At 40.0% G+C, this 19,991-nt stretch overlaps 1 protein-coding gene across 5 annotated transcripts in view; it reads right to left on the bottom strand.

Moving 5' to 3' along the window:
* The window catches only part of ATRNL1 (attractin like 1), a 686,837-nt gene that overhangs the window by 388,242 nt on the left and 278,604 nt on the right, over positions 1-19,991 (bottom strand). For all 5 annotated transcript variants that reach the window (XM_089509984.1, XM_089509985.1, XM_089509986.1 and 2 more), the window contains one exon: positions 18,057-18,214. In XM_089509984.1, the coding sequence (XP_089366110.1) occupies positions 18,057-18,214 (158 nt within the window). The remainder of the gene's footprint in view (positions 1-18,056; positions 18,215-19,991) is intronic.

The following is a 19,991-nucleotide window of genomic DNA, read 5'->3' as shown; positions in this document are numbered from 1 at the left end:
AAACATAAGGAAAGGACAAGGGAAACATCTGTTGGAAAGGCGACAATAACAAGTATTTTCATTTGGCATAAATGTTGCAAAAATTTTTCCCATTTAAGATAAGTCCAGGTTCTTCCAATAGCAATTAATTTGACTCCATGGCATTTGGCTTGTGGTTTTATTGACAGGCTACTATACAAAGATAAAGCTTATCAGATTAGTAAATGTATTTGCCAAATACAATCCCAGGTTTTTGAAAACTTTGTTGAATTGAAAAAGAAGAGGAGGATGGAAAAAGTTGATTTGTAACACTTATCTGTGGTCAAGGGTTAATAAAATATTACCTCTAGTAGCAGGAAAAGGTTTGGCTGTTAACCCCCTCCCCCTGCAAAAAAGCCTGTCATCTGATATATTTTTTTAAAGCAAGGGCAATCCATCTGAGGAAAAAGGTTTAAAAATCTGTGAATACTCCAGCTGATATGTAATGTACTGTAAATCTCACTAAAAGGTCAGGAAAATACTATACAACTTTCTGATCGGGACTTACAAAATATTATCATTAAGTGCACTTTCAAAGTCCACCATGAAATAGCAACATACAAATTATGTGCCATTTAAATTGTCTGCCATTTCTGCCCACACATTTGATTGCCGTGGCTTTGATGTGTTTGTGATTGTCAATATGATTGACGATTTAAAACTAACTTGGCTCAGCCTTTCAAAGCATCTCTATTTTTAACAAATTTCTATTTCAGCTCATCATTGAAACAGAAAAAGAACTACATTACAGATTTAAGAGATCACTATTTTTCTCTCCAGTGATCCAAAAAAAAAACAAAACTTGATCCACACAGTTGTTAATGAATACAAATGAAAATGCAATATGCTGCTAAAAAGTTTATATTCTGCTATTCATAGGAGTGGACTGCAAATTTAGGATGTTGATTAATGAGTAATGAGAATTTTGTGGCCTAAAATAGGTAATTTTTAAAAACTGGTGTTATATGTTTTAACTAATGTTATATGTTAAATCATGGTGATGATGATGATAACTTCACAGTTGCATACCCCATCATAAGCTCGGCCTATATGTAAACTGGCAAAAGGTTGGACACACACACACACACACACACACACACACATATGAAACAGATTACTATAACACATGGTGGGTCACAAGGGTTCACACAGTATGGTATCCTTCAAAGTTACTGAATATGACCTAAACACAATTTAACACTAGTGTTAGAAAAAGCCACACAAATATAGTTTTTGCACTGGGTTACACCTCTACACAAACAGTTGTGCAAAGCACTAGTGGAGATATCCACAAAAAAGGTTGTGCAACTGATTGTAGAACCATTTGCACAACGTTAAGACATAACTGCTTTACACAACCACTTGTATAATTGTGCTTCATACCACCCTCTGAAAATATGTAAGTGCTAGTCCAGTGGGTTTTCTGGAAGTGGAATGCCATAATAACAGGACCCAGAACAATGGATGCAAGCTACAGGAAAAGAGATTCCACCTCAACATTAGGAGGAGCTTCTTGACAGTAAGGGCTGTTCAACAGTGGAACACTTTCCCTCGGAGTGTAGTGGAGTCTCCTTCTTTGGAGGTCTTTAAGCAGAGGCTGGATGGCCATTTGTCAGGGATGCTTTGATTGAGAGTTCCTGCATGGCAGGGGGTTGGACTGGATGGCCCTTGTGGACTCTTCCAACTCTATGATCCTATGATAATTCAATGAAGGTTTCTGCCTCCTGACAGAATTTTTGATTTTGTACTCAGTCTATAACCTCTGTAGGCTCCCACTTTAGAAACAAATGCCCGAAACAGACAGGTATATGTGGATGGCCTCCATCCACTCCGGGGGCATGTTGTTTACACAACGCATGTCCCCAAAGCACAGAGAAGCTGCCCTGGAACTGCCAAAGACAGCCTAAATCCAGCCCCAAAAGAAGCTGATCTTTTCCTCTGCTACTTGGAGCCGTGGGAGGAGGTGTCCTCGGGGCTGTGGCATGTGTTCACTATAAGGAGTGGCTTCTAGCTGGTCCTTCCTGCCCATCTACTTTGCCCCTATGTTTCTCAAGACCCACACCTGATTATCTTAATCAGATTTTTGTTCATCCTTGTACATCTCATGTGATTGATGTGCCCAAACAGATGTGCTCTCTTGCTTCAGATGGCCATCTGTCGGGGATGCTTTGAGTTGGATTTCCTGCATGGCAGGGGGTTGGACTGGATGGCCCTTGTGGTCTCTTCCAACTCTACGATTCTGTGATTCTATGATTCCCTGACATCTTCATATAGCAATTCTAGAGATATGAAATCAGAAGTGCAACTTATTGCTTTCAGTAGTTCATTAACTAGTGAGTCTAAAAAAAAAATTACAAAGGTAGCAGGTTCCATGATGTTCACACTCTTAATTTTTTTTTTAAATAACTGATTCTCTTGGGAAATTGGGTTTAACTGAAGATAGATTTGCATCATTTCAAAATCTTTGTCTGCACATAAAATTGACCACATTAAGGGCATGTTAAATAAGACTGAGATTTCCAATCTCTCCAATCTCGAATTTCTCCAATTTGAAACACTGTTCCTTGTTAAATTTAATGGATAGAGGATGTCCAAATCCCTTAGTGGCTTTCAAAACCACAGTAAGAAGATATGTTACAAGCTGAATAATATGACAGTCGATTAAGAGAAATCTGTCTTTAGTAATGATGTAGAGGATACAGTACAAATGAGCCTTATTAGAAACCTAACTACATTATTTTAGAAATACAAGTGCTATTGCACATGACATTACAGGGGAGAAACAAGCAAGAGCTACTTGATTGACTTCATGATATACCTGTTTTGAAACTTTAACTCTCTTCAGTGTGATAACAAATTGCATTAAGCCCGTCTGCTGTTCAGTAACTTGTTACAACTGTATTAATATGTACATAATGAAATTAGAAGGCTGTTCAATCTAATTATGTTTGTTTTCAGCTCAAACCAGCAAGATATCTGTTAAATATTCAATTTGCAAAAAAATATTTATGCAATTTTATATCATTATGATTAAGCCACAATGGCAATGTGAGACTCAAAATTGATTTAACCACTGAAACATTTTACTGAATGAATAACTGAAACATACCAAACAAGGATGTGTCAGTCGCTAAGAAGACAGATATTTCATATGAACTCCCCCATTTAAAAGGGCACTTTCCATTTATGTGTTCTGCATTGAAGTAAATGGAAAAGCAGATAGAAAGAAAATCAATTCATTTGAAATGTGGTGGTGGAGAAGAGTTCTATGGATACTGTGGACTGCTAAAAATGTGAGGTAAGTAGTAGGACAAAAGGAAGACCACATTACAGATGAAACTCAATCAAAGAAACCACGAACCAGAGTCTGCAAGATCTGAGCAGGGCTGTTGATGGTGGGATGACTTGGAGGTCTCCCATTCATAGGTTCATCTTGATGGCAGTTAACAACAACAAATAAATAGATTGTGTATTCCTGCATGGGAGGGGGTTGGACTGGATAGCCTTTGATTTTTGAATTAACAAGAGAGACCTGGGACAAAATGTGGCAGTATATCTTCCCCTGGATGCTTTCAGCCATTGTAGACAGCCTTACAATAAATGAGGCTGCTCTAACTAAGCGGGGCTGGCTTTGTTGCTGCCCAGGGGAAAAGCCATCCTTCTGAGTCCTTGCAGGCCCGCCTAGCCTCCCAGCATGCCTTGCTGGGTCAGGCGGGCCCACTATTGGTCTGTTATGGAAGAAAGGGTGGGCCTTCCGCTCCAGCACTAGGGGACTACAAAACAGAGCTCCTTCCAGGTTTGTGTCGCTGGGCGCAGACTTTACACGGCTGCGCCAGCAACACAAAGGAGAACGGGGCCGCTGTTGGGGTGTCCTTGGGGCTTGAAGCCCGAAGAACACCCCTTTCCAGGCCGCAGGGAATCAGCCTTTTTCCGCTTCCCCGCGGCCTGGAAAGTGGCGGATCAGGGCCTCAGAGGCTGCTGCTGTGGCAGCTGAGGCCTCAATCTGGAGGGAAAAGGGGCGGGAACAGGCCGCCCCAAAAGGGCAGTCTGTAAACCGCCTGAGTTTATTATGTAAACTCCAGACTCTGTTCTGAGTTGATAAAAGTAGTTTATCATGTGTTTACAGTACAGTAGGCCCTTGGTAGCTGCTGGGTTTTGGTTCCAGGACTCCCCATAGATACCAAAATCCATGGATGGTCAAGTCTTATTAAATACAATGGCATGGTACAATGGTGTACTTTATATAAAATGGGAAAATCAATATTTGCTTGTTGGAGTGTATATATTTTAAATTTATTTTTTCAAACTGGATGCTTGAATCTGTGGATTAAAAAACATCAATGGATATGGATGGCTGACTGCATATGGTATGAGTCAATGGAATTCTATTTAAGGTCTGCATCTTTGTGATTGTGAACCATTGTGGAACTCGTTTCTGAGTGGGCTGTTGGTATGAATACCTTCTGTAATTTTTGTCACAATCCGTAGAAATATATTTATGGAAATTTTTCATAATCCTGGCCTAAGAAACCCCTCTGAAATTCAGGGGGTTACCATAAGTCAGCAGGTGACTTGAAGGTATGCGCGCACACACCTATTTATGTCCTGGATTTAGAAAGGCCTCTAAATTGCCTTCTGATCTGATGTGCAGCAAAATGTATCAGTAGCTTTGGAATATTCCACCTTCCATGTTTTCATTAGTTGTGTCCCTCTTTGATTTTTTTTAATGTTTGGTATGTCTGCACAGTTTAAGAATTCCCCCTTCAATACTGTCATGTCCCTCTCCATTCTCAATAGCTCTGGTTTGATACAACCCTATCAACATTCAATATTATGAGTTTAGTATTTAAAAGAACTACAAGAAAATGCTGCAGTGCCATCACTGTGCTCCAGTTCAGTACATCAGCAAACCAACCATGACCCTTAATTTGATTTCCCACTCACTATATTCTAGTTTTCTTTTCTAAATGACTCAACATTTTGTTGATACTATGCCTGTAGTATATTAGTACCTTTGCATATTTTCATTGATTTTAAATGATTTTTTGAATTTGTTCTCTCACAGACATAATTTACTTATCTGTTCTCTTATTTCATATCCTGCCTTTTTGACAAAAATGACACTCAACGCACCAAATACCAATACTGGAACATGTGGGGATCATGTTTCCCATATAGCTATAACCCTCTTTCTCCCAACATTCCCCGCAAAGAACATGGGGACATGGGACTATGTACCATTATGGTATATATATGCCATATGTGCTATACCAATCATGGAATGAGTTAAGCCTAGTCTAATGACTACCAGGTGTTCTTGGCTATATTTCATGTGAAGGAACTGGCAAAACCACCTCTGAGTATTCCTTGCCTAAAAAACCCATAACATTCATGAAGTCTCCATAAATCGACAGGCAACTTGCAGGCATATACATACACAATTTATAATACCATCAGTTTGTTTGTGAATTTTACTCTAGATTTCAAGGTGCACAAGGATTAAATAGCAAAATGCAGCAAGGTTACATGAAAGTCACTTGCAAACTCAACAGAATTAACATTTGTGAAGCATGCTAGCAATCTTTTTTTATACTGCACTAGTTTCTAATTGCCTGATTTTTTCCTTGTCTTGTAATCAATGTTAACTAGGAAAGTTAATACGTTTTGCCAAAGAAAATTCATTAGCATTTAATTTCAATCTCTTCTGTTCACTATATAACAGTCTTTACAAATCTTTAAAAGACAGCAAGGTTAAAACAACAAAGTTATGGAAAAGGTCAAAGAGTGATAGAAATTATTATCTTGTAAACTGTTCTCATAGCAAGTACTGAACTCTGCCACAGACACAGTATTTTTTCAAACAGGCCAACAATGGCTCAGTGAATGAGAGAGACCGTGTGTGTAAATGTGTTTATTCTAGTTTGTGCATCACAAAACCTTATTTCCCTTACATTGCTGAAGACAAAAAATAATTATATCTTAATTTCTCTCCAGTTGTCCTTCTACTGCAAGATGAACTGAAATAGAAATGTATTACAATCAGAAATGTTTTGAATGCCTGAACCAAGTTAGTGTTAAATCTTCAATCATATTGACAATCAAAAACACATCAAAGTCAGGCTCATAAAATGTGCGGGCAGAAATGGCAAGCAATTTAAATGGCAAATAATCTGTTTGTTGCTATTTCACAGAAAAGATCTATAATTAGGTAACACAACAAACAAACAAAGCAGAGCAGAATAGAATAGAAACATATTCACTGTTTGCTGAAATGCTATGAAGGAGGCATGGAAGAGCCCATTTGTTGTATCCTCCTCCTAGAAGGAACTGAATCTAGGAAAAGAGGGCTCCTTCTAAGGGTTTCCCTTAGAGGGCCACAGAAAGGCATTCCACAAATGGGATGCAGCCCTAAAGAAGGCCCTGCCTATGTACCTGCAACATCTAAGGAAGGAGACTTGGAGTGTAGTGGAGGCTCCTTCCTTAGAGGTCTTTATACAGAGGCTGGATGACCATCTGTCAGGGATGCTTTGATTTGGATTTCCTGCATGGCAGGGGGTTGGACTGGATGGCTCTTACGGTCTCTTCCAATTCTATGAGTCTATGATCTTTGTTGGGTGATGAGACATTACATTGCCTCATAGGAAGACCATCAACTTCACATAAGCCATCAGTTCATAGAGATACTGGTGATCCTCAAGTCTCAAATGTTTTAGGGTCTTGCAGATAAGAATTGAAATCATCCAAGCCATTGTATTTCGCATCACCATATACAGATATGAAAGTTGGATACTGAAGAATAAAAATCAATTCATTTGAGAATTGGTGCTGGAGCAGAGTACTGAGGATACTATGGACTTCCAGAAAGACAAACAAATGGGTCCTTGAAAAAATCAGGTCTGGAGTATCTCTGGTAGCCAAGGTGGCCAAGTTGAGGCTGTTGTACATTGGCCACATCATGGGAAGAAATGACTCATTAGAAAACACAATAATGCTAGGAAAGGTAGAGGATAACAGAAGGAGAGGTAAGTGCACACAACAGATGGATAGACTCAATCAGGGAGGTCATGGGCATAAATGGGCATGGTAACCTCTCATCTCAATTTCTGCAATGCGCTCTACATGGGGCAACCTTTGCGCCACGTTTGTGGTGCAAAACATGACAGCCAGATTGGTCGCAGGAAAATCTAGACTCCACCTATTTACACCTATTCTAAAATCTTTACATTGGCTGCCTGTTAGCTTCCGGGCACAGTACAAGGTGTTGGTTGTTACCTATAAAGCCCTACATGGCTTGGGTGCAGCTTACTTGAAGGAACACCTCCTCCCATATAATCCTTCTCGCACTCAGATCCTCTGGGAAGAACTTACTACAGTCAAGAAAAACTAGACTGGTGGTGACTTCCCAGAGGACCTTCTCAGCTGCCACTCCAAAAATTTTAGAATTACCTGCTGGAAGAGTCTCATCAGTTCACATCCCTCGATGCTTTTAAAAAGGAGATAAAAATTATCCTCTTCTGGCAGGCCTTCCCAGACTGACTTCTGCCCAGAACAGAATTAATTGCCCATTTGATCTGGCATCCTAGGTATTGCCACTAATGTTAAACTGTTTTTAATTGTTCTGTACTTATATGGATTTTATTGTTTAATTTTGTATTGAAGGGAGGGTGGATCGAAGGGGTGGGGTGGGGGAATGGTTTTTGTTTTTTGACATCATTTTCTGTATTTGTTTTAATTCTTGCTGTTACCCACCTCGATCCTCAAAAGGGAGAAGTGGGATAAAAATAAATATTTTATTATTTATTATTATTATTAACCCTAGGGCCGTGGGAACCACAGAATATATGTGTTTGCTCTCACGTGCGCTCTGAGCTTATGCCAACTTTTATTCTCTGTCACTTCCAAGTTGTATGCAGGGGAAAAGTGTGAAGCATTCCTGCACCTTTATATATTTTTGACTGTTTACAATTTTCTATATCTTGGCTTAGTGAAACTAAGGTCCTGAGTTTGCAAGTCCTGAGCAGGGCTGTTGATGACCAGGGCTCTTGAATGTCTCTCATTCATAGGGTTTCCACTTTTCAAAGCAAATAGTAACAGAAGCCTATCAGTTCCTAGTTCCTATCAGCTTCTTCCCTGCCTCTCACTTACAGCAATCCCTCATCTGTTCCGTCCCCTACACACCTCACATACACCCAAGACAGCTTTGAGCAGGTCTCATGAATCCCCTTCTACTCATTTATCCCCTTTCCAACTTCCCACTGCTGGTATGTTCTATTTGGGGTTCTGCCCTCTGCCCACCTGCAGCAGTTAAGCAAAGAGCAGATAGTGTCAGAAACTCAAGAAAAAGTCTATTGACCACATAACAATTTGCTTCTAAAAATGAACTGAGGGCCAAACTACATGCCACTTTTTATGAATCAGTATTGGCCATGAGTACAGGGTTGATTTTTAGCAGGCTGCTGGAAGCGATTCAGACTGGAAGACTAGGAGAGAAGGACATTAACCTCTTTCCCTCTGCTGCAATGAGGAGAAGGGACAGCAATAAGCACTGCCATTAAAATGAACTGATCCATCTAAGCAATGCAATTCATGCCTCTCCCCTCATTACTCAGATTGGAACTGTAGGAGGAGAGGCAAAGGGCGAAAAAGTCCACCCACTCTGTTATGGTAGCAATAGCTTTAGGACTGAAGCCTTAATCAAAACCGAAAGTTGGCAACCAAATTGTTTACTGGAGGATTTAACACGAACAACCGCATTTAAAAATGTGGGAGGAGGAATCAGATAAAGTTATATAAACTCTTAAGTAAACTCTTAAGTATTTCTCCTGTGAACTTTATTTATGTTTGCCATAGACAAAATTCAGAAGGGAAAATGTGGTTCATTCTCCATAGTAAAGAGAAAGAAATAAAGAAAACAGCAGCATATCTCTCTTTCAACCCTTCAGGATACCTCTTCAACTTACAATAGAAGTAAATTGATTGTTTTGCAAGTAATACCACTGCAATTGATTTTCCCACCACCACCTCCCTGGCACAGACAAATACAATTTTTAAGAAGTATTTCCAAAACAAATACCAGATTTTTTTTTAGCAAAATGCCCACGAATATAAATGAACTTTCATTAAGCTAAAAAAAACAAACCCAAAAACAGTGTAATCATTTCCCAAAAAGTGCTTAATCAGCTTAGGGAGGTTATTACAGGCACAGTATGCATTAAGTAGCATTTCCAACCCTTCCAAATAGCTATGGGAAAAGAGAGAGCTGAGGGGGGGAAATCTATTTCCATTGATGCACAAAAGATTAACCACTTCAACACTTCCTAATATATGTTTTTAACAGGGTCAGAAAAACTAGCTAGTGCTGTTCGTGGCCCTCTTTTAACTCATGAAATGTACCAAGCTTTCTACAGTGTTATTGAACTTCACAAGCTTTGCAGCATGAAAGCATCATGCTGCCATCAAAACTAATAACCTCACATTAGTAACAACAGGATCTTCAGATGAACCACTGGGAGAAAAGGCACTCAGATTTCATTAAAATCATTTGTATATTTTAATAAATGCTCCCATGTTTTTATATCTTACCAATATGCAGATTTTTTTCTTTTGGGAATTCTTCAGCCTCTCAGTCCCACTCTTATCAGTCACATTCTTATGCAATTAATTTTTTAAATGCCATTTCTATACCCCTTGCCCTGAGGCAAAGGTCTCTGGCCAGTTATTGTAGTATATGAAACATAATTCTATAAGAGAATTTCCTCAAGACCCTACTTTATTATCTGAACTGTATTTAGAGATATTTGTTTTTTACAGCCAATCTTGAAGAGACCCAACCTTGAAGAGAATCTGAACTGTCCCCTTCTGATGGAGAGGCCCTCCTTTGAATATGCTTCCAGGAACAACTGCTGAGTTGCTCTCATCATTGGATAACCCACTACCTTCCTAAATCCTTCCTCCCATTCAGAATTTTTGTACTACAGTTTCCATCAGCTCCAGCAAGCATGTTAAATAGTCAGGGATGAGAAGAGGTGCAGTTCAAAATATTTATCATGCACTTTCTTGGAGAAAGATGTCTTAACACAATTTAAATTTTAGTCATCACAGGATGCAGCTCTAGAGAGAAGTCAGAGACAGGGATTCAAAGTATTCAACTGCTGCCTTATGAATCACATCACACACATGTGATAGCAAGTGGTTACTAGCTTTTGAACTTTTAAAATGATTTATTAAGACTAACAGGAAGACTTCAGCTACATGCCGCACAGCTAGCAAAGGAGACATATTTCTGTGCTTTAGTAACCAGTCAAAAATTTGGATATGAGAATGTTTGGTTATGTCATCTACTTCTGGAGATTTATGACATTGAGCCCATACAGATGTCAAAATATTAATGTTTTCTCTAAGTTTCCAGGGCAGCTTTGTCATCTATATGACCCAAATAAGAGAAAATAATAACCTTTTCTTCAGCCACACTCATTGCAAAATAATGATCTCTAGACTCACAAATCTAGCATGCTTAACTTGTGTACAGTGGGCCCTCCTTATCCATGGACTTGCCATCCACAGATTTGAGCATCTGTGGATGGCAAGCCTGTATTGTCCTCAAATGTGGCATGGATGCAGCATTGGGAACAAAAGTCCCTGACCACCTCTACTCTCCTTCCTCTCCCTTCCTTCCTTCCTTCCTTCCTTCCTTCCTTCCCTCTCCTTCCTTCCCCTTCTTCCAACCTCCTTCCTTACCTGCTCCCTTCCTTCCTCTTCGGCCTGACTTGGCTTTGAAGTCTGGCTCCCAGTCAGCCACGGCCAAGGGTTGAGTCTGGAAGCCCTGTCCCCAGGCCTAGCACCCAGGACAGAACCTCTGGGCCCTGAAATGCAAACCCAGGCCCAGGCCCCAGCTCCCTCAGAGCCCCGTTGGCCACAAGGAGCTAGGGCCAGGGCTAGGGATTGGATTTCAGGGTCCAGAGCTCCAAGGGTTCTAGGCCTGGGGATGGAGCTCCAAGACTTAGGTCTCGACCCCAACCCCAGCCCTGGCCCCGGCTAACTGGAAGCCAGATTCTGATCCCTCAGCCAAACTGGGATGAAGAGGAAGAAAGGAAGCAGGGAGGGAGCAGAGGAGGAGGAGGAGGAGGAAGGAGGGAGCCTAGGGTGTGTGTGGGACTTTTGTCCCACTGTATATAAAGGTGGCATGGATGCAAGGATCTCCTCCCCCCCCCACCGGGGGGGGAGGAGATCCAGAACGGCTTCTCTGCAGATACCGAGGGCCCACTGTATTTTCAATACGTAGCTATTATAAGCTAACCTGATGCAGTGAAGGGTGTATGTATATTCACCCTCCTTGGGGAAGTAAGGATAACACTAACAAATAACTGTATGATTGGAGCCCAATTATCTCTTAATTAGGTGTGTTACCTCATTTTTAAAGTATCTGCTGAACCATTTAAAGTGCTCTCACCAACTGCTGTTAAATTCAAATTTGATTAAAATCAAAATTCAAAGACATTGTGTCAGTCTGAAATATCAGTATGCAAAGGGATCTTGTAGATGCTTTGATACTAACTGTGTAGATGAAGTTGTAGCATAAGCTTCTGGTCTACGTCTTCAGATGCATGGCATGAAATTATGACCAGGAAGGACTGTTATAATCAGACTGTAGTAATACCTATGTGAATGCAAAACATGTAGGTATGGTGGCATGTTCACTTTTAAAAGTGGTTGTTGAGAGCCAGAGGCAGGAGAGAAGATACTGCTTATGGCCAGGATGAGTGGGTGTCCATATGAAATGGTGGGAAGAAGTTTTAGAATGTGATGTGGGAAGGCTGGGAACCAGAGAGGAGGTATGTTAAACATATGTAGTTATGTAAATTATTTAAATGTTTGCACATCCATCAAAGAGTTAATAAATAATGCATCTGAGAGCAACGTTGAAGGTTGCTAAGTTCAACCCCTAAACTGTGAAAGAAAGTGACAAAGTTCTTCCAGCAAATTGATCCAGTTGACAGACCAAAAGAGAATTTTGAAATTATACAGCTTCCTAGCCACATTGCTGCATTTCCCAGCCTCTGCCTCCTTCCGGTGTCCAACTGCACTTAAAATCCATTGACTTCTCTTTTTCCACTCATATTAGTTATACCATATATAGAATCATAGAATCATAGAATCGTAGAATTGGAAGAGACCGCAAGGGCTATCCAGTCCAACCCCAGGTCATGCAGGAAATCTCAATCAAAGCATCCCTGGCAGATGGTCATCCAGCCTCTGTTTAAAGACCTCTAAGGAAGGAGGCTCCACCACACTCCAAGGGAATGTGTTCCACTGTTGAACAGCCCTTACTGTCAGAAAGTTCCTCCTAACGTTGAGGTGGAATCTCTTTCCCTGCAGCTTGCATCCATTGCTCTGGGTCCTGTTTTCTGGAGCAGCAGAAAACAAGCTTGCTCCCTCCTGAATATGACATCCCTTCAAATATTTAAACAGGGCTATCATATCACCTCTTAACCTTCTTTTCTCCAGGCTAAACATCCCCAGCTCAGGGGCGTAGCCAGGATTTTGGGAAGTGGGGGTCCAGACTAAGTGCCACCATTATAATGGGGCTTGGGTGCGGCGGCGCAGCAGCACACACCATTCATTTTATCTAATGGAAGGGGGGGTCTGGACCACAAGAAACCCCCCCCCCCCTTGGCTATGTCCCTGCCCAGCTCCCTAAGTCGTTCCTCATAGGACATGGTTTCCAGACCCTTCACCATTTTAGTCGCCCTCCTTTGGACATGCTCCAGTTTCTCAATGTCCTTTTTGAATTGTGGTGCCCAGAACTGGACACAATATTCCAAGTGGGGCCTGACCAAAGCAGAATACAGCGGCTCTATTAAGTCTCTTGATCTAGACACTATACTTTTATTGATGCAGCCTAAAATTGCATTGCCGCATCACACTGTTGACTCATGTTCAATTTGTGGTCTACTTGGACTCCTAGATCCCTTTCACTCAACTACAAGTCGACCTCATGGGCAGGTTGGATCGATTTTGATATAACCTGTGAATAAATCAAGGCTATAACTTAGGGACATGCAACAAAGGATGTAAAGGATGAAGGAAGGGAAAATGAAGCCAAATAATGCCAGTATTTTCCAGAACAGCATTTAAAAAGACCAGAAGCAGCACTGTAATGGAGAGAGCAGAGGGAGTTGGTGCTTTTTTTAGGTTCTCCCAGGATGGACTATGCTCTCACCTTTTGCCACTCTACTCAGAGAGGGAGATGCTTCTTATTTTGATAAGAGTTAAGATACGGTCCTTACACTGACCTGTGAATAAGTTGACCCTGTTTTTTGGGTCAATTTTTTGATTTAAAATTCTAGATGTATACTTGAGTATATGCAGTAATTCATTTGACAACAACAGTATATTCTTTGCATTATCTTACATAATTGGCAGTAATTTGCCAATTAAAAGCAGGACATTATAGTGTGGTCTTGATGTTGTTTCATGACACTTCACTCTCTCTTCCTTTCTCTCTCCCCCTTTTTCCATCCTGCAATTATCAATCAGAAATCTGTGTGCTCAGAAGATTGTTCTCATGTTATTCAGCGGGCTATTTCTCTGTGGATTTACCCTCTACAGGTTTTTCCCTAGAGATTTGTTTCTACATCTACAGATTTTGAAGCTACCTTAATTTACTGGTATCTTGTTTATTTATGTGGATATCAAATTGGTAGCATGCAGAAAACCAAATTAATATATATGACTAAACAGGAATTCAAACAAGTATTCCAGCAACTTAATATTCCCCATCTACAAAGTATTTAGCTCTTTCTTAGCATACAAAGTGGAACAGTGTAAGTGTAAAGTGCAATATCAAATTCCAAGTTCACTTTCTGCACAGCACAATACCCCAAGGAACTTTACAAAATGAGAAGAATCTTGCTGCCCTACTATTCTACTCAATGGGGCTTTTCCAAGCACTGGGTTTTCCAAGCACTGCAATATCTACCATTCTGAGAAATTAATAAGGGTGAATATTCCTTCCTTTTCTTCTTTGTTTTTAACTTTAAACCTATGAACAAAATAGTTATAGTTCTACTATAATAAGTTTAGAAATGGTAACAACAGTGAAATAAAAGTTTTGTGAAAATGTCCTTTAAATAATTTCCTTTCTATATAGCTAATATAAAATGACAGTACAAAAAGACTACTGAAAGGATTCAACAACTACTGGCTTCAAGACTTTCTTTCTGACACACTTGAGGGAACCCCATATAGCAATGGAATATTCCACTCTAAAATGCAGTATTAAGCCTGAAGAACCATCCTGATGACTCTATGTCCTCTTTTAAAAATTAGAAGTCCACTTCCATACTTATCTGACAACAGATTTTACTTTTACTGAAATGATATATTCAAAGTAGTTCTGGAAAATTAATGTGCCCTGGCATGATGTTATCAATGTCCAATCAATATTCCAAGAATTATAGTCTTCACATACAGCCATATTATAACTTCTACCAGCTCTCCTGAAAGCCATTAAGGTGCTTAGAAAATTGAACCTTGAATAGTAAATCACTATTATTACATCACATATATTGCTGTGAACAGTTCTACATGCAGCCTTGAGTGTGAGTACATGTATACATGCATATGAGTGCTCATATTTCTTTCATGTAAAAAAATCAAGCAGATTACATTGTATATTCTGCTTATATTATTTATTTGTGATACTTGCACACCATACTTACTAATGGTTTCAATTCTTTACATTTTTCTTCTTGGATATTCAAAATAGGGTATATTAATGACTGAAAAATGTTCATTAATGGACAGTAAGATTATTATTATTATTATTATTATTAAGCTTTATTTATAAAGTGCTGTAAATTTAAATGTTGAAAAGTTTTCTATTCATTGTTTTTGAAGATTTTAACTTTTAATAGGTTTGGGGCTCACTACTTCTTTCCCTTTCCCCTCACAGCATGGACACAGCAATATCCAAATAAGATTTCCCATTTATTTAGTCACAGCATCTCCACTGCTCCTCTTACATCAAGTTTTATAGAAGCCAGGACGTGTACTAATTCCATCCCCCCCCCCCCCCATGTATTATTCAGGTTGCTTTTATTTTATGTCCCAACTTTCCCCACAAAGAACCTGGACGCAAGGCAGCTTACAAAACTTAAAACATCTATAGAAACATATATAGTTAAAACACACAAATAGACACATAAAGGAGGAAGTGAAAGGAATTAAAAAAAGAAACTTTTTTATTATTTTAACATGAGCTTTCATGGATATAAAACCCTTTGCTAGCACATTGTTCCTCTCCACCAACACTATGTTGGATTTAAGCCTGATGTTCACTCCCGATCCCACCATTCATAGAAATGGAAAATGAGAAGAGTAAAACAATCCCAAATAAAATGTTACATATTGTTCCACAAGTGCCATGCTTCCCAACCTATTTTCTTTTTTGGCATGGGCCCAGCATGCTTCTCCCTGAACATCCTAAATCGAAGTCATTCCATTATAGACATACTAAAAGGATTCTATTGCTGCCTATTTTTTCTGATGTTACTTCAGTTATTCTACTACTTCAACATGTTCAAAGGAATTTTGTTCTTTTGAACAATTTTCAGCAAAGAAATGCACATAACTACAATACAAAATTTGTATGTGTATTGTAATATTACACAATTTTCTCTTGAAACCTCAGGGCAAGAAACATCAGTAACTACCACCATCCCACCAAATAAAACACATGGCCCTGGGAAGATTTCTTCAGCTATTCTGAAATAGCTCTGAACCACTATTGTCTGAAATAATAATGTTCATGTGTTGAATTCGATGGCATAAAAAAATTAAGATCAATACGTGTTTAATTCTACTACAACAATACATTGTGCTGTCAAAATTTTGAACTATCCTGTGCTAGAAATTATGAGAAAGAAAACATAACTGCTTTTTTCTCTGCCACTTTAGTTTATATTTTTAAAGTCTTCATCAATGTTAAATTTCACATATATCTATTGAAAGAGATTTTAGGAAATTCAGCACGATTACTGAATAAACACTGAGGAAAGCAGAGATGCTCAAATACACAAGATGCAAAAAATAATCTTTATTCCTAAGGGTGGTGGTAGTGGTGAGACCAAATCAAGAATATAACTTCTAGCATTTTTCTAGCATTCAGTATGCACAAATAACTGTTAATATGATGTTTCATTGTTTGTGTAGGATTCTACCACCATACCATAATACACCCAACTTCATCTGATTTTGAAGCTAAGAAGAGTTATGCCTGGTTCATACTTGGATGGGACACCACTAGGGAATGGGACACCACCAGGAAATACCTACATGGAATTTCAACTGTGTGAAATTTAAAGTGCTTATTGTATACATACACACACTGAGTAAAATGGAGACTAATTGTCTAATTCAGGTGTGGGAACCTGCAATCTCCCAAAATTATTTTGCCTACAGTTTGTATATTGCCCCTGCCAAAGAGGTAACATTGCACCTGGAGAGAGGGCAAGCAGATCAAATATTGATCACTAATAGTACATCGGTAAGCAGTACTTGCTATTGCTATTGATTGGAATATCAAATATTCCAATGAAGTGTTTATCACAATGGTGACTACAATCAAGAAATTGGAAGAAGAATAGGATTGGGAAGGGCAGCTATGAAAAATCCTAATGTGTAATAATATAAATCTGAACACTAAAATAAAGATCCTCCAGGCCATTATATTCTCCATCATCATGTATGGATGTGAGAGATGGACAGTAAAGAAAGCCAATAGAAAGAGAATAAATTCATTTGCGATGTGGTGCTGAAGAAGAAGGCTGAGGATACCATGGATGGCCAAAAGAAGAAGCAAATGGGTTCCAGAACAGATCAAGCCTAATATCTCCATGGGAGCCAGGATGACTAAACTGAAGCTCTTATACTTTGACCACATCATGAGAAAGCAAGAATCATTGAAAAAGACAGTAAGAATAGCAGTAGAAAGAGAGGAAGACCACATAGGCCTGTTACAGACTGCCAAAATAAAGCTGCTTCGGGTCTCTTTGGAGGTATGCTATTTAAATGATGCATGGGTCCTAAGAGTCTGGAGGTCGCACCAAAGCCACACTCCATTCCTAAGCACCGGAGTGCAGCTTTTGGTGCAGCTTCCGGATTCCTAGGATGCATGCATCATTTAAATGGCATACCTCCAAAGAGACCCGAAGCAGCTTTATTTTGGCAGTCTGTAACAGGCCACCGTCTCTTTCTCTGTGTGTGTTCTTTCAGCAGAAAATCTCCATTAATCTTGGCATAATCAATAGTATTTTGTTCATCAAAATCTTTTGCACTTCCTCAAGCCTTTTCAAATTAATGAGCACACATTCTGAAAAATTTATTATGTTCATAAATTTCACATATGTTCACATTTTCACATTTCCTAACTGTATACACAGGGAGGAGACAAATAGGAATTTTACAGTACAGCAGCAGTAGGCCATATTGTATCAAACTCTTTGGCATCATTTAAGCATGAAAAATCACCCAAAAAATATACTGATTTTCTAATCTGTACAAACATAAACCGTCCTTCTTTCAGCAATTAATTCAGAAAATTTCCAGAGAACTAGTCAGGGTTTTAAAAAAAAGTACAGTGGAGCCTCGGGTTACGAAAATAATTCGTTCCGCGGCCGCTTTCGTAACCCGAACGGCTTTCGCAAGCCGAATCCCCATAGCCGCTAATGGGGAAAAGCCGCGATTTGGTGTAAAATCGCGGCAAAAAGCACCAAAAGTTTTTTCGGGACCCGAAAAAACGTTCGTAACCCGGATCAATAATTTCCAATTGGATTTTTTCGGGTCCCGAAAAATTCGTAACCCGGGTATTTCGTATCCCGAGGTTCCACTGTATAAGAAGCATTAAGAGGAGTGGTACCAGTTACTAGCAGAGGCAGGAGCACAATAAACAGTGCAGCCAGTTTTTAATTTGTGGTGGACCAAAACAACAAAAATGTCAACATCATACAACATAAACCAGCAAGTTTATTTATACTAACCTGTATTTTGATTGGCCATGAAAAGTTGCTGACATATACATAGAAAGTGATATTTGGGTTGCTCCGAAAGTTGAACTTTTCACAAGAAAAACTATCTCTGTATTCCTTGATGTTAGCCCTTGAAATGACAGGAATCTCTTCTCCAGATATTGTTCCAGCTATAAAAAATATATAAAATTAATCAAAATTAGGATATTTTTAAAAATCTAGTATATTGTGTACAGTCACCCCTTCTTTCTCACAGACTTTAGTTCCGCAGTCTTGAATACTCATGGATGGGTGACCACCATTACATTCAATGGGGCGTACCTCCATGGCACATGCTTTGCATGCACTCATGGGCACGCGCCCCATTGAAGCCTAGGGGGGGAGGCAAGTCTAATGGATCTAACCTAGTCTGTCTTAATAGCCTTTTTAAAGGCTTCCAAGGTGGTAATATGGCGGATCTCGTCCGACAGGTCATTCCAAAGCCTGGGAGCGACTGATGAGAAGGTCCTCTGGGTCACCGCTGAAAGTCTGGTCTTCTTAGGTTGTAGCAGATTCTTCCCAGTGGATCAAAGTGTGCAGGGTGGATTGTATGGAAATAGGCGCTCCTGCAAGTAGTCAGGACCCAAGCCATGTAGGGCTTTAAAGGTTAGAACCAACACCTAGTACCTTGCCTGGAAACTGATAGGCAGCTGGTGGAGAGATTTTAGAACCGGTGTAATATAAGCAGTTCTGGATGTACCTGTGACCAGCCTGGCTGCCATATTTTGTACCAATTGAAGTTTCTGAACTTGGCATGAGGGTAGCCCCATGTAGAGAGCGTTACAGAAGTTGAGTCGAGAGGTTACCAGTGCATGTACTACTGTTTCAAGCTCTCCTTGCTCCAGGACGGGACACAGTTGGCATATCAGCTGAAGTTGATAACAAGTGCTCCTGACCGTCGCATCCACCTGAGCTGTCAGCTGAAGAGGCAAGTCAAGGAGCACCCCCAAACTGCAGACAGAGTCCTTCAGGGGAAGTGTGACCCCATCCAGAACAGGCTGGCACAACTCCATTCCCAGATTAGGGGTCCCTATTACAAGTACCTCCATCTTACCTGGATTCAATTTGAGTTTGTTTTCCCTCATCCAGCCCATTACTACATTAAGACAGGCATTCAGAGGAAAGATGCCATCTTTAGTCACTACTTCAGTCTGAGACATGGAGACATATATTTGGGTGTCATCAGCGTACTGATAACATCCCGCCCCATGTCTCCAGATGATCTCACCCAGCAACTTCATGTAAATGGTGAACAGCATTGGGGACAGAATCGCGCCTTGAGGGACACCCAACTTGAGCTCCATCTTGGCCGAACAACTGTCCCCAAGCGACACCATCTGGAATCTGCCCAAGAGGTAGGACCAGAACCACTGCAAAGCAGTGCCCCCGATACCGTGGTCAATGGTACTGAAGGCCACTGAGAGGTCCAAGAGCACCAGCAGGGTCACACTTCCCCTGTCGATGTGCAGACAGAGATCACGAACTAAGGCCACCATGGCTGTCTTAACTCCGTAACCTGCCCTAAAGCCAGTTTGAAATGGATTTAGAAAATCTGTTTCTTCCAAGACTGCTTGGAGTTGAGTGACGACTGTCCTCTCGATTACTTTGCCTAAAAATGGTAAAAGCGAAACTGGCCTGTAATTGTTTCTGTCCAGAGGGTCAAGGGAAGGCTTTTTTAGAAGTGGTTTTCTACTTCTTTCTACTAAGAATCTATTATGGCAGTAGGTGGCATAAGGGATTGGACAGAATAATAGAAACAGGGATGGGTAACGTTTCTTCATCATAACATGCTTGTTGCTTCTTCTTCCAACAGCTCATTCACCTTCACATTTGGTACTGGAAAAAAATAATGAGTCTAGAAGCCCCATATTCACCCAGTGGGTAACCCTCAGTTCTAAATACAAGCCA

The sequence above is a fragment of the Sceloporus occidentalis genome, unplaced genomic scaffold, assembly GCF_023333645.1.
Source record: "Sceloporus occidentalis isolate IW3139 unplaced genomic scaffold, rSceOcc1.0.p SCAF_2, whole genome shotgun sequence".
In the NCBI taxonomy this organism is placed as follows: domain Eukaryota; kingdom Metazoa; phylum Chordata; class Lepidosauria; order Squamata; family Phrynosomatidae; genus Sceloporus; species Sceloporus occidentalis.
The sequence above is the reverse complement of the archived record's forward strand: the minus strand, read 5'-3'. Positions and strand labels throughout refer to the sequence as shown.